At 40.9% G+C, this 15,825-nt stretch overlaps 1 protein-coding gene across 1 annotated transcript in view; it reads right to left on the bottom strand.

Annotated features, from left to right (window-relative positions):
• Positions 1-15,825, bottom strand: part of LOC5569051 (cyclic nucleotide-gated cation channel subunit A) — a 304,593-nt gene that overhangs the window by 103,156 nt on the left and 185,612 nt on the right. Inside the window, exon 4 of the mRNA XM_021846153.1 lies at positions 15,409-15,633. Within this exon, the coding sequence (XP_021701845.1) occupies positions 15,409-15,633 (225 nt within the window). The remainder of the gene's footprint in view (positions 1-15,408; positions 15,634-15,825) is intronic.

Raw genomic sequence — 15,825 nt, 5'->3', positions numbered from 1 at the left:
GAATGCAGTACGTCCAAACGCGCACGAGGATTATCTGTATCGCCGGAAGGACCACCGGCAAAACGATAAATTTGTTGTTTTATTATTTATTTGAATCAAGATAAACTCAATTTAAAAATGGAATCGATTAATCATTATTATGATACTGTAGAAGATTGTATAAACAATAAAGCTGAATAAATAAAAAATAACGTCTCTCTCCGAATTTTTCAATGGAATATACGAGGAATGAATTCAATGCCTAAATTTGATCTGGTGAAGCAGTTTTTGGACAAATATCAGGATAGAATTGATGTCATTGCGCTAGGCGAAACATGGTTGAAAGAGGGTTGTACTGAACTGTTTGGGGTGCATGGATACAAAAGCATTTTTTCATGTAGACAGGAGTCCCATGGAGGTCTAGCGTTGTACGTTAGAGAAGATTTTGTAGTAAATGTGATCACTAATGAGCATGATGATGGATTCCATTGCATTCATGCAGAAATTGCATCAGCAAGTAATCGATTCAATATTATCTGCGTATATCGTCCACCAAATTTCAGTTACACCGATTTTCAAATCAAAATTGAGTCTAAACTCAGTAGCATTTCTAATCAGAAAAACGTGTTCTTGATAGGAGATACTAACGTTCCCGTGAATCTGTCACAGAACAACGTTGTCAGAGAGTATAGGAGGATTCTACAATCGTATAACCTATCTGTCACCAACGCATCAGTGACACGTGCAGCAAGTGGAAATATTCTCGATCATTTGGTGTGCAGCGTAGATCAGATGGGATCGATAATCAACGAAACAATATATTCAGAAATGAGCGACCATTCGATGATACTAACAACCCTAACATCTTCTTCCATGAAAGGGATGCAAACGCTGACGAAACGAATAATCTACCACACTCAACTGAACGAAAGGCTTTCTTCTGCGCTGATGGATATTCCCATGAATTTGTCTGCCAATGAGAAACTCTTAACGGTGATCGAAAAATTCCACGAAATTCAAGCGTCAGCAACAAAGGAAGTAATCATTCAGGTCAAAATTAAGCAACAATGCCCTTGGATGACCTTTGATGCATGGAAAATGAAGAGGATTAAGGATCATATACTCAAATCAAGTAGACGCCACCCAAACGACCAACACCTGCAAAACCTTCTTAAGCACGCATCGAAAAGGCTTCAACAAATTAAGGAACGATGTAAACGTGACTACTATCATCGATTACTCTTGCACTCGTCTAATAAAAAATCATGGCAAATGATGAATGAAATGCTAGGACGCAAGACCAATGTTAATCGCGCTGTATTATTGAGGATCGATGGCAAAGACGTAACCGATGGCTTCCAAGTAAGCAATACTTTTAATGATTTTTTCTGTCGAGTTGGAGAGGATCTAGCTAATGATATAGACAGCGATAAAAATATCTGGAAATTTCGGACCTTACCAATGCAGTCATCCTCCATTCATCTTCGACAAGCTACAGTATCAGAAGTAATTCTACTCATTAAAGAACTCGATTGCAACAAGTCTCCGGGACCTGACAACATATCTGCTGAAACTATAAAAACCCACCACATTTCGTTTGCCAAGATTTTGACGGAAGTATTCAACGAGATTATAGAAACAGGAGAATTTCCGGAATGCTTGAAAATTGCTCGTGTGGTGCCGATCTACAAGTCTGGAGATTCTGCGAATACCAACAACTATCGTCCCATATCAGTGCTGTCAATCATGAGCAAGTTGCTGGAGCAAATGCTCGCGTCAAGGCTTTCAGACTTTCTTTTTGGGAATAACCTTATATACGAAAGACAATATGGCTTCAGAACAGGCTGTAGTACTTTAACCGCCACGTGTGAAATGGTAGACGAAATATACAGTTCTCTTGATAAGCGTAAGTTCTCTGGAGCATTATTCCTGGACCTAAAAAAGGCATTCGACACTATAAACCATGTTCTTCTGCTTCGTAAGCTCGAATGTTACGGCATACGAGGAAAAGCGCTGCTGTTGTTGGAAAATTATCTGGGTAATCGACAACAATTTGTTACCGTCAACGGTGAAAGAAGCTGCTTACGCAATATATCGATTGGTGTCCCACAAGGTAGTAATCTTGGGCCACTATTGTTCCTTGTATTTATCAACGACCTATCACGCCTTAAACTTCATGGAAGAATGCAGTTCTTTGCTGATGATACGGTACTTCTGTATAGTGCCACAGAAGCCGCTAATATAGCGCGGCTTATTCAAACAGATCTGCAGTGTCTACAAGATTATTTCACATCGAACGTCCTTTCGTTAAACCTACAAAAAACTACCTACATGATATTCCACTCGACTAGACGAATACCTCAAGAATTACCTACAGTTCGAATCGGTACGGTCGAAATTCGTAACGTGGACAGCTTCCAATACTTGGGTCTCACCTTGGATAGCGTTATGAGTTGGGAGAAGCACATCGACAATCTGAAGAACAAACTTGCAGCATTATGTGGAACGTTCCGAAGGCTATCTTCATTCATTCCATTGAGATGGATGCTACAACTGTATTATTCAATGGTACATTCAAGACTTCAGTACCTAGTTTGCATTTGGGGAAAAGCTAGTGCATCTAGACTACGTGAGCTCCAGGTGTTACAAAACCGTTGTTTAAAAGTCATCTACAAGAAACCCCATTTGTTCCCAACACATCAGTTGTACAACGATCAGAACAGTTCATTGCTTCCAATTCGCGGACTTCAAATGCTTCAAACTTTAATTCACATGCATAATATTATCACTAACGCCAACACACACCACAACGTGCAAATAATCCGGAATACTTCGGCAAGATCATCCAGATATCATGGCAACATTCGTCTAGCCCGGCCCAATAGCGAAATGGGCAAAAAGAGATTTAGCTATCTCGGTAGTAAATCTTACAACGAGCTACCCTCTTCGATCAAGAACCTTTCATCTCCTTATTTGTTCAAGAAAAAACTGAAGCAATATTTAAAGCTCCATATAACCCGCTACATAATTTGAAAATATGGTTGCTAAATCTCAAACCGTTTCTTGTCTGCCTTTTTTTTCGTTTCCGCTCCTCCGCCACCCTCAACGCCACCCGCCACCACCCAGCACAACCCGCCACCGCCAGCCACCGCCGCCCAACGCCACTTCAAAGCACCACATCGCCAACAAATAATCCCACTTGTTAAATAATTTTAAGTTAGTTACCACTCCACAATTATTGTGAAAACTTAAAATCCCACCTCCTTCAAAGAGTGCACACTCACTGGAGGTGAAAATGTAAATCTTTCTGTTATTGGAATTGTGAAATTGAAAATATGAGGAGGTTTTATGCCTGTTGGAGGAAGGATAAATATGGAGAATATTCTACTCCAGCGGGCTTTTCCCTGCTCCGGTAAAAAATAAAAATAAATAAAATAAAAAAAAATCTTTCAATCCTTCAATCCTTCAATCCTACAATCCTTCGATCCTTCAATCCTTCAATCCTTCAATCCTTCAATCCTTCAATCCTTCAATCCTTCAATCCTTCAATCCTTCAATCTTTCAATCCTGCAAAGAAGTCGTTTGAAGTTGGAAGTCCATCAAGTCTGCCGGACAGTTTCCGGCGCAACTACAAGACTGCCTGAAGGGAGAGGCGCTTGAAACGTTACGGAGTAGGCTGCTACTTTCGAAATCAGTCCCGAAAATCATCGAAACGCTGCACCCAGACAACCAGGATGTCCGTATAACGAAATCACTTGTTGTGTTACGTGATGCTGATTTGCGCAAAGTTTAACGTATAAGATGTTGCGAAAAGGCCTTATACGTACAAAAGTGGAGGCGAAATATGTGCTTATTTTATGTGATGACTAATATCATGCAATGCGAGTGTATAACTTTTAGTGTGAACTAGTCTGTACTCTTATGCGACTTAATTTATGTTGCGGCCAGGACGTCTTCCCCTACGTTGTGTCTTTTCACTTTGGACGGGCAACGAATGAAACGAACGAATGACTCTACACGCTACTCATTTATTGCCACCGAGAGGCAGCGTGCCTACTCGGTGGGGAAACGAAATTAACTACAAATCTTACATGCTAATGCGTGTGGCTTATATAGGCCCACAGTACGGATATACAAAAAGCGATCATTTCCCGCTCATGCTTCCCTTCGCAGTTTGGCGCGATGTTGGATTGGCGCCAACTGAAGAAGCTGCACGCTGACTGGCAGTGGAATATTCCACTGCGCCGATGAATGGCACAATATGTAGCGCGTCTCTCTCCACACGCTTCAATTGAGCGGCAACTAGCGATGACGCGTCTGTGATGAGCGCGAACAACAATGATTATGATAACAAAGTTGATTTGACAGCTGCTACGAATTGATCCAACTTACTTTGTACCAGTATACGAGACGAAACGAAATGTACATATGAACGCATAAAATAGCGTTTTATGCGAGGAAATGCATCGATCAAACGATATCGTCCACCATATAGTGGGGATGTAATGAAATTTGTGTAAATAAACGACTTTGTTCGTAAACTGTTATGCGACTTCTGGTTGTCTGGGCACATGCTGTACGGCCGGCCAGAGCATCTGCTGAACATGCTGCTATCAACAGTCCGCAACGCAGCGCTACCGAACGCAAATCAGCTGGAGAGATTCATCAGTTTCGGTGTATTGGTTCAGCACTTTGCCGATCACCTGGAAGCACCGGGTCAACTAAACATTTGGTGAAACTGATACTAACCCAGGAGTTGATCGAGAATCTACCCGCTGTAACGCAGCTTGAATGGGTGCAGTACAGGTGGAAGATCAATCTGGTGAACTTGAGGACACTATCTAGGATGCAAGCGAAGTAGTGACATACGGCGAAGCATCACGGTTTGCAGAGTTACCGTTGAAGAAAGGAAAATCCAGGAGTAGAACGAACGAAGGCTATGTGCACGCACACGACCGAAAACCGAAGTTCGAGTCCACCGGTGAAGCAAAGGACGCCGTGCAGGATTTGCGGCAAAGTGGACCAATCGGAATCCGGCACTGCGAGAGGTTCAAACGATTCCAGCTTGCCAAACATTTGGAAGCGGTACGAAAGTGGAGGCTGTGCCAATTATGCCTGAATGAGCATGGTGGAGCAGGCTGCAAGCTGAAGTTTCGTTGCAACATAGATGGCTGCAAGGAGCGTCACAGCCCACTCCTTCATTCAGGGAGAACGGCTGCAAACTGCAACATCCATGCGATCCAGCTAAGCTCCTTCTGTCATCCTCCGCCTGATGCCCATCACACTCCACTGCGGAAAGTTCTCCGTAAACCCGATTGCACTTCTGGATTGTCGTATACGCTGGTGGAGAAGTCGATGATCAACCACTTAGGTGTTGGTGGAGTAACGCAACGGCTACGGATCACATGGACTGCCGGTATCTCGAGGCTCGAGAAGGACTCGCAGTGTGTGAGCCTCCTCGTCTCCGCTGAAGGATTGGAACAGCGCTTCCTGATCACTAGTGTCGCCTGTATCTGGTATAAGGTGCAGAAGTGTCTCCCGACGAATCCCAGGATAGCTCCACTTCCAGAGTGTCACGCCGAACCACCGTTCAGCCATACCGGCGTGGACTACTGTGGGCCGGTGACAGTGGCTGTCGGCCGCAGAATGGAGAAATGTTACATCTACCTCTTCACGTGCATGACTACGAGGGCTGTCCACCTTGAGATCGCTCATAGCCTGACAACTCAAGCGTATCTGATGGCCATACGACGATTCGTGTGCCTTAGAGGAAAACCGCTGAATAAGGGTATGCGATATGGATTTTTTCCATGTCGATACGAAACGAAACGATACGCGGAATATCTTGCGCTGATAATGACGAAACGAAACGAAATTTAAAAATGTTTCGTGTAACTCGATACGAAATCAAATATCTCACGGAATTTTTCGATACGAAACGAAATTTTTGAGTTTGTTTCGCGGAATACACGTTTATGTTTTTTTTTCTTGTCAAAAGCTGGAAATTTTACAAAGGCTTAAGAAACGTATTTTTAAATCCTCTACCATATGGAAACCTTAGTGTTGCTCAGCGGAATCCTTACATGTTTTGGTAAGACTCTTGTTTGTTTGAAATCTTCTTACAATTAACTCTCCCTTACTCGATATTCCGTATCTCGATATCGAGTTAGAGAACCATAGTAAAAGTTGGTTTTCATGGCTAACTCGATGGTCCCTTGGATCGCAGTTGCATTGGTCTTGTGTTCTGTAACTCGATACCTCCCTAACTCGATGGTCCCTTCAACATCGAGTAAGGGAGAGTTGACTATAATAACTTTATAAGGTTTCATTTAAACATATCTAACATTCACACAAGGGAATGAGTGGGTTTAATTTAAATGTTACAATTAAGAAGTGGATCGATAAAACAATCTCAAAAATATTGAGTGGAGCCCAAAATTAATTAATTTTTAGAAATGCCTTACAATTTGTTTAATCATGTGGATGTGATGTTATGCCAATACATATATACCATAAAACATGGAATAATGATTTTCATTTTATTTTGCTGTACTGTATGCTTCGTGGCTTGAATGAATGTGATTGGGGACACAAGTCGATAAGTGATCATGAAAACACTAAACTGAGATGCAGACCCTGTCCCAGTTGGAACATAACGCCAGATATAAGAAGAAAAATAAGTAGAACAGAGGAATCACTGGAATATTAGCTTTAGTATATACTGGAGTATTGAATTAAATTACATTTTAAAGAATCCTTCAACACACACCTAAGAAATCAATCAAGATAAATTTAAAGGAACTGCAAGAGTAATAAATTCCAAGAGATATTGCGGCAGCAACTTAACCAGGATTGCCTGCTGGGGTTAATTTAGAAGTTCCAAATAAATTTTCTGGAAAAGCCTTGCATAAACTGTTTATTAATTCTTGGAGGGATCACTCTGGATGAATATGGATGAATGCATACTTTTAGAGTAAACCTTGCAGAAAAATACATAAGGTATTTCTATTATTTTGTAAAACAAATAGTGGAGAAATGATCCTATTCCAAAATCTGTGAAGGAATTTCTGGAAGAATTAAGGATTGTTGCTATTATCTCATTTTCCGATTCTTTGTTTAAAACTGACTTCAAAATAACATTTTAACTAAATTTTGAGCCTCGAGAGTATTTTAAAAAATATTTGAAAATTTCGAAAAATAAGTTTTGAACCTGGACTACATAGCATAGAGTAACCAAAAATAAGATTGACAAGTTCACTCATGTTTGTTCAGACAATCCATCTTTCAATGAGCTAAATTCAATATTTGTTTTTTTTTTTCTCGAGATTTAGATGTGCAAAAATCGAAAAAAAAAAATTGTTGCGCTGTTCCATTGTGAAATACTTTAGGTACCACACCCAACTTGATTCTAAATCCGAGTGCTTCGTGAAGCCCAAGCAGGACAGTTCGGTTTTGCGTCGTCCGATAGATTTAGCTCACGGTTTCGCGTGTGTTTTCGTCGCTGGAGTTTTTTTGTTTGTTTGTTTGTTTTTTTTCCTGTTTTGGAGCGTCTTGCTGGGTAGTGCTTCGTGAAGCCCAAGCAGGACAGTTCGGTTTTGCGTCGTCAGATAGATTTTGCTCACGGTTTCGCGCGTGTTTTTGTCGCAGGAGATTTTTTTTACGCGTATCGTTATTTTATACAATCCGATGACCCTGGAGGGATCGGTTTTGCTTTTTACTGGTTATTGAGCAAAAATATTACTGCACAATCGACAAGCATTTCGCGAAATACTATTTATACTATAAATAAGCTTTTGTTTTCTCTTTTGATTGCCGGCATTCAAAAGATTAATTCGAAAACGCTTAAACAACAAATATTTATGGTCCATCGCCAGCTTTCTAGGCGAATCCTGACAATATAACTTCCCCAACCTCCAACTCCGTAGCACTTATGAGGGTGTCGCTGAGTCGGTGGCCTCTCATTAAGTAAGTGCTACATCAACATTTCCTTCCCCTATCCCAAGTTACGGTAAAGATGGGCGTGGCCGGGAATAGCGATATTCATGCTTTTAGTTTTCTTGTTTATGATTTGAACAAGGTATACTCCCCTGCCTTGTTCTTGAAAGTAGTCAGAATGAGATTATTAAAAAGAAACATGAATGTTGCTAGTATCCAATCTACGAAGTATACCGTAACTACGCTAACGCTAACGCTAACGCTAATCCAACTTGATTCTAAATCCGGAACCAATTTTGATGATGCATGCAATGCTTGATTTAAATTTATAACTGATTTGTGATTATTCCTAAAAAAAATCTCTAAAATCGATCGAAAGATGGTGAAACTAGAGAAATTTGAAACTTTGATGTCGGTGTTGAAAAGGTTAAGACCTTTGCCTTGCGGTTTTTGCTTCCAATACTTGTGATGGTATATTATCAATATTAAAAAATTCGAAAAAATCGCATTTTTTTTATTTGGGGTTCATGAGGAAATTATATCACGTTATAAGAGGAGAGAGGAGTTGGTGGTGTGGTACAGCGTGAATAAACCTAGATTCATTTTTGATATCAAATAATGTACGCATCCCAACAAGTAACCAATCGATTGAGTTTTCAGCTTGAATGGACGTCTGGTTCTTTAGATTTGTGCTCTTAAATATTTGAGGTGTGGCTTTGGATTACCCAAATCAACGCGATTTTTTACGGCGACAGCGACAAACACTCGCTGCTACATGTAGAGTTTATGACATGTATGACACAACAACGAAATCGCGGCGGTTTTTCGTCGCCGTCGCGGAAAAAATCGCGTTGATTTGGGAGAGCCTTTACTCATGTGGCGCGAATAATTGATGCGTGCTATTAGTTTTCTCTTCTATTCTCCCGCTGTTTTTATGCAGAGTTAAAAGTGACGTCACAGCGGGAAAGCAAGAGAGAGAACTAATGCGCACATCAATAATTTGCACTACCTGAGCAAATCCAGAACATCAGGAACTCAAAAGGACACGGGATGTTCCCCGGAGGAAACGAACAACCGTGGTTTTGCTCTCTGCTTTCTTATGGAAGATAACATTGTGGTAGTTCATCAAACGCACACTCAGGCAAATTAATTAATGAATTTCATAAATTTTCCCTTATGAACCATTGAAAAATCTATAAAAACCTATTTCAGAAGACTATTAAGGATTTCATACCATTGAAATGATATTCATAATTGTTAACATAGTGAATGATAATGAACGTTCACAAATTTCATTGCGCGCCTTATGATTTCCATTGCTGTCATTAGTCATTTTCTTTATGATTCCATCTTTCATAAGGCTAATTATACGCTGATTGCGGAATCATTTACTGATGCATCATATTTTTTTAGAATATTCTAAAAGGTTATAAGTTGGTAATTTTTCAGATGATTTTAAATTAATACGGAATTGAATTTTCAGGCTTAATTTCATAGACAGAACAGTCATTCGACTGGAGAGCAGCATGATCGTTGACATCCCACAAGCTGCAGTCAACTTTTTTAGAAGTCTAGTTGTGAGGAAGGAGGTACGACAATGGATGATTGTGAAAATCGAAAAAAAACAAAGGATCAAATACACAGATTGATAAAAAGAGAGAAATGAACAATTGCATATTACATCAACCCCTCCACCGGCAGCTTCATTTTTTACCACCAAAAAAATATTCATATCGCGATAACTTTTTTGTTTTTATATATTTTTGCACCATTTTTTCACAAGATCTCAAAAAACTCTTCTAGTTTGAGAATCCGAGTCGATATTGATATTTAGTGATCTAGTTTTGAAGATATTCCGATGTTCCTTGGGGGACCGACATTCTCCATATAAAATGTCTTTGGCAGCCATTTTGTTTTTGGTCAATTTATCAAAAAAATAAAATGTGTACTGTATAAAACCACATAATAAGGAGCTACCCTGAAAAAATCATACATATCGGTTCAGCATTCTTGGAGAAATCTGAAAATTACGATATGAGGTTTTTTAGAGTTTTCAAGATCCCGCGTGGTACCAGAAACATAAATGCTCATTACACAAGGAAGGCTGCACCAAATTGCTTCATTTTTTCACAACATACACTACCCGTCATAAATACGGACTCACTAAAATAAGTATTGCAACACTCAGCTGAATATTAAATCACCCTGAAAAGTTTAGCATCACCTCAAAACAGGTAATTTCACATTGCTATATCTCGAGATCCTTACGACTTACAAAGAAGCGATCTTCAGCAAAGTTGTTCAGGGGATCAAGGACATCCGGAAAGCAAACAGTTTAGTTCGCGATTTTGCCGCTTGGCGACGCTAGTGAGCATGTAAAATTGAGCATTTTGAACTAGTTCTAGCTTGTGATCCATAAGAGATAGAAAGTTCGGGTCTTCGGCAAAGTTGCTCAGGGGTTGCTTTCCGGATGTCCTTGAGCCCCTGAGCAACTTTGCCGAAGACCCGAACTTTCTATCTCTTATGGATCACAAGCTAGATCTAGTTCAAAATGCTCAATTTTACATGCTCACTAGCGCCACCTAGCGGCAAAATCGCGAACTAAACTGTTTGCTTTCCGGATGTCCATGAACCCCTGAGCAACTTTGCCGAAGACCCGAATTTTCTATCTCTTATGGATCACAAGCTAGAACTAGTTCAAAATGCTCAATTTTACAAGCTTACTAGCGCCACCTAGTGGCAAAATTGCGAACTGAACTTTTCCCTTTCCGGATGTCCTTGAACCCTTGAGCAACTTTGCCGAAGACCCGAACTTTCTATCTCTTATGGATCACAAGCTAGAACTAGTTCAAAATGCTCAATTTTACATGCTCACTAGCGCCACCAAGCGGCAAAATCGCTAACTAAACTGTTCGCTTTCCGGATGTCCTTGATCCCCTGAACAACTTTGCTGAAGATCACTTCTTTGCAAGTCGTAAGGATCTCGAGATATAGCAATGTGAATTAACCTGTTTTGAGGTGATGCTGAACTTTTTGGGGGTGATTCATTATTCAGCTGAGTGTTGCAATACTTATTTTAGTGAGTCCGTATTTATGACGGGTAGTGTACTCGCATTAATGTATCATTCCGAGGAGTTAATATCTGAATACGATAAAAATTCTGTAGCTTGAGATATTTACGTGAGTTATGGCTACACGTCGGTCCCCCAAGGAATTTTGGAATATCTCCGGATCCAGATGACTAATTATCAATATCAACGTATATTATGAAACTAGAAGAGTATTTCAAGAACTTGTGAAAGAATGGTGCAAAAATATTGAGAAACAAAAAAGTTATCGCGATTTGAAATTTTTTTTAGCGGTAAAAAATGAAGCTGCCGGTAGAGGGGTTAATATCTATTTAGCTTTAGGAAATGGCGTAACCAACGTTCAGAAATCGAATTTTCATTTTTCGCCGCGTCACTGCTCGATATGCAATAGTACCATATAGTACTGCATAATACTGCATTATTATTCTAAATCAAGCAACACGACAAAGTAGGTGGAAATTCGATTTCTGCACGTTAGGTAATCAATAACCTAATATTAGGTAAATTAACGCATTGGAAATTCTGTAAATATTCAGAATGAAATGTATTGTCCACGAGGTATACAAAACGAATAAAGAAATAATAATAAGCGTTATAAAAAGTAATGTAGTTTATACTACTGAAAGAAGAAATTCCTTAATTATCATATCAATGTTCATAAGGCTGTTTTATGAAATAAGCAAGACACCACATTGGCATGATTCAGATCAATTCAGTGTTGCGATGGATCTTCTTCGTGAACAATGATCGACGCATCTTCGCGATCCAACATTCGCCAAAATTCATTTTTCATTTTTGCGTCACGAAGAGCATCGCAAAAAGCGAACGGATGCAACGCCGAAGAAGCAAAATGAACACATCGATAAGTGGTTCGCGAAGCCTTTCCACTCGTAAGATTCATTTATCCACGGGCTGTTCATTCTCGTGATTCATTGCAAGGTTGCTTCTTCTCGTAAAGTCAAGCAAACACTCCACGCTAATCCAGTTCCACGCAGCGCATGTGAAAACTACACAGAATGAGGCAACCAATGCAGAACTGGCTGACTGAGTGAAAATTCTGTATAGGGCGCACTCATTCTGTAAGTTGCCGACGTTTTGGCCTTTGGCTGTGCGGGGATCGATGGAAACGGAACTGTCAATGATCTCCCGCGCGGCAGCAAACAGTTGGCCGTTGGTGAGATGGAGAGTTTTCTGAGATGTTTTCTAGCGACATGCCGGAAGATGGTCGCAAATGTGAAAGTGTTTTCCCCATCCGCTTCGGCTATTCAAATGAAAAAATCTCTGAAAAACTTTAAAATTGTAATGTTTTCAGAAGCAAAACAAAAATGGAAGCGAATTCCAAGCGTTCCTCCTCTGTGCGCATTTCACTCATTCAGTTTTGTTTACCACCGTTTGCACAAAACTGTTTAAAGCCCCTTTGCACAGAATCTATGCTACACGAAAAGGGCCCATTCACAAATTTCATCTCGCTGAAGGGGGTGGGTGGGTGTCGTCGTGTTGTTACGGCTCATACAATATTTGTAAAATATTTATACAAAAGCGTTACGAGCGGGTGGGTGGGTGTCAAAAACGACCATTTTTGGCGTTATGAAATTTGTGAATAAACCCAAAGAGGCCAATGGACCGATGCACGAGTTCACTAATCTGACGTTTGAGCAGTGTCAAGTTCACCTGTTCCCATGGTCACGTAAATAACACGGTACCGCTCAAACGACAAATAGTGAACTCGTGCATTGGTCCATTTTGTGCGCTCGACACTCATTTTTGAGCGGAGCAAGTTTTGCGTGATTGTTGCGAGCCCGCATGAAGATGATCGAAATGAATATTTTCCTGCTCTTCGCGAAGAGCAGGCAGCGTGGATCGTACCGTTCACATAACCGAGCGATGGAAAATCACCCGATGATAGCGTCGGGAGAAACAGCGATCCGAAAATGAAACACGAACGAATGAAACGCCCGAACGGTTGTTTGTGTTTATTCGCAGATTCCGTTTTGATGCCTACGAAAATTCATCGTGCTTCGCGTTCCCGATCGTTGTTCAGCAACATTGGATCAATTCATAAGGTGAATCAATGAAATACATACCGATTTCTTGTGGCAAATAAACATAAAGCTAAGTATGCTGTTTCGCTCAAGAAAAGTAAAGAAATTCTTTGACTGAAAGGGTAAAGAAATTTCCTGCAGAGAGCCCCCTTTGAAGTGACATTTCTTCTCAACTGCGTACTGCGATCAGAAAAATGTGATTTCCTTGACCATTTCTTGGAAGAAATTTTCCACTTATCGAGATAGGCTATTGCTTTTCTTGTCAGTAGCAAACCGGCCTTAAGGGAAAACAATGGATATTCGTAGTACTTTTGCCTGAGTGCAGTTGTTCCTTTCCTGGGCTATTCGCCGCGAAGAACTTATGGCAAATAGGCGTTTTTGGAAACATTACAACAGCAGTGCAGTTTATCATATCCTGCGGACCAGTCAATACTACAGTCCCCCACAGTTATGGATAGCACACAGATATGGATCAAAGTTGGATTAAACGGAGAATATCTCATCAAATAGAGTTGCAATTACGCAGAACATTTTACCTACGCGAACCATAAATCTATACAGCATCGCAATCAACAATAACATGCTTAAACACATTTGTTCCATATCTGTGGGGCAATGAAACCCATACCACAGTTATGAATCTAAGATAACTGGACAAACATTTCAAAAGGGCACATCGACATTGGTAAACATTGGCTTTGAAAGCCACTGTTGAGCCCAATTCAACTCGATCACGCTCACCAATACCACTATCAGAAAGAACTAACACCAATCTTTCTGATGGTGGGGTTAGTTTGCGTGGGCGGGCTAAAAAGGGCTCAACAGCAACGTTTCTGAAAAAAGGCTCAAGACCTCTTGGGCCCTTTTCAAATGTTTGTCCAGATAAGACGATTCCTATAGAAACGCCAAAACGTATACTTTCACTAGTACACCATTCGTTTGCATCGCATATAATTTGCTGTTATAGTGTTCTGATCCATGATATGAGTCGATTTGATCCATGGTTGGACGATAACCGACGAAGTGTTGCTGACGACGATCGCGGAGGCCAAAGACCTAATTAATTCGCGGCCGCTGACATACTTCGGCCTAGAATCAGAAGCGTTGACGCCGAAGCACTTTGTTCGTGGAGTCAGTGCAATCGAGGTGGAACAAGGCGTTCCACGAAACAGTGAAGGCCAGGCACTTCGGGATGCTACAAGCGGTCACAGCATCTTGCGGACCAGCTCTGGGCTCGCTGGGTAGCACTCGAAGTCGCCGTCATTAGCCTGTGGCGATCTGGTGTATATCGCTGACGAAGCCGTGCAAAGAGCTGGATCCGTGGCATCGTGACTGAAGTCTACCCGGGAGCAGACGGCCGAATCCGGCAAGCAGTGTTGAAGACAGCAATGGGTGAGTTCCGAAGGTCGGTGACAAAGCTGGCGGTGCACCAGTTAATCCAGTGCGGCTTAAGTACCCTCACCAAAGTTACGGGGAGGGGTATGTTCGCACCACCGCTTACAACCCTGCGGCGACATGGCGATTGAGTATCTGGCATAGGAACTGTCAGTTTAGTATGTTATGTAAGAAAGAGAGAGGTATGTAAACATAAGTAAAAATACAAACACAGACATAAAGATCAAAAAGCGAAAAGATCAATGAGACAAGATGGTCAACATAGGCTAGAAGAAAGTGATACCTTTTTTGTGAGGGAAGTTAGAGAATTTTGAGGCATTAAAAGTTGAGTGAATTAGGCAGGATAGATATAGAAGAAAATAATAGAATAGGATATGAAGGGAGAATTCGTTTTTGATAAGGTGATATCCAAAACCGAACAATTCGACATAATGAGGTTGTGGGCGTAAAGGGATTGCAGAGAAATGAATGATTACCCCAATTTCTGCATTTTCTTCCTGAAAAGTATCTTACAAAGCTTTGGAACGCAATGTTGGATCCTTCTGAAACCTTCTTGGAACATATAACACTTCCCTTGAACTTCATAAGCTGGTGTAAGAGGGAAACCGTAATAGTGTGTTGGTAGAAGATTGCAAAAAAGTTTGGATATTTATTCCGACTAGATCTATAACAACAATATAAGCCTCCTTTATAAATCTGCAAAGACTCATCAAACGATTTATGATGACGTAAAAATATTTATGAAACGTCTTTGACAGTAAATAATAGCTTTCAATGTTACTTCATATGGTGAGATTGTACTTTGTTGCAAAATTCTTAAATGCCTCCATAAATAAAATCGAATCAAAAAAGCAAGAACCTATCGGTGCACTCAATTGTAAAAAGGAAACAAATAGAATCAATGTTGCGATTGGAAGTGCTTTTGGACCGACGCTCTCAGAGTCTTAAACTTAGTATTGTGCACTTACCCGGTAATGCGAGGGCAGGGACGGATCGACCGACAGCCGACTACAGGTCCCGTCCGAGGGAAGGGCCTGAGCCACCGCAGTCTGATGTAACCGCGTCTCGGAGGCGGTGGTCGACGAGAACTTATCCAGAAACTGGTCGGGCGGTTTCGATCGGCCCCTTTTGCTGAGTCTGTGCCGGAACGCATTCAGCCATCGCCGCAGCGAGCTTCGTCCTCCGGAGGATTCCTGAAAATCAAAGAGAGATTGGAAGGAAATAAAACGAAATTAATTCCGGTGAAGTTGAGTGCAGCTCTGATCAAAAAGTGGATGGATTTTTCATGATTCATCTCGCCTAGATATCAAAGTCTTAAATCAGCTTCAATTCGCAGCAGGCAAAGCGGGGAAAATTTATTCGATTTTGCCCGGATTCCGGAGCAC

Source organism: Aedes aegypti, chromosome 2 (assembly GCF_002204515.2).
Source record: "Aedes aegypti strain LVP_AGWG chromosome 2, AaegL5.0 Primary Assembly, whole genome shotgun sequence".
NCBI classification, from domain to species: domain Eukaryota; kingdom Metazoa; phylum Arthropoda; class Insecta; order Diptera; family Culicidae; genus Aedes; species Aedes aegypti.
Note: the sequence above shows the minus strand (reverse complement) of the source record. Positions and strands in the feature narration are given on the sequence as shown.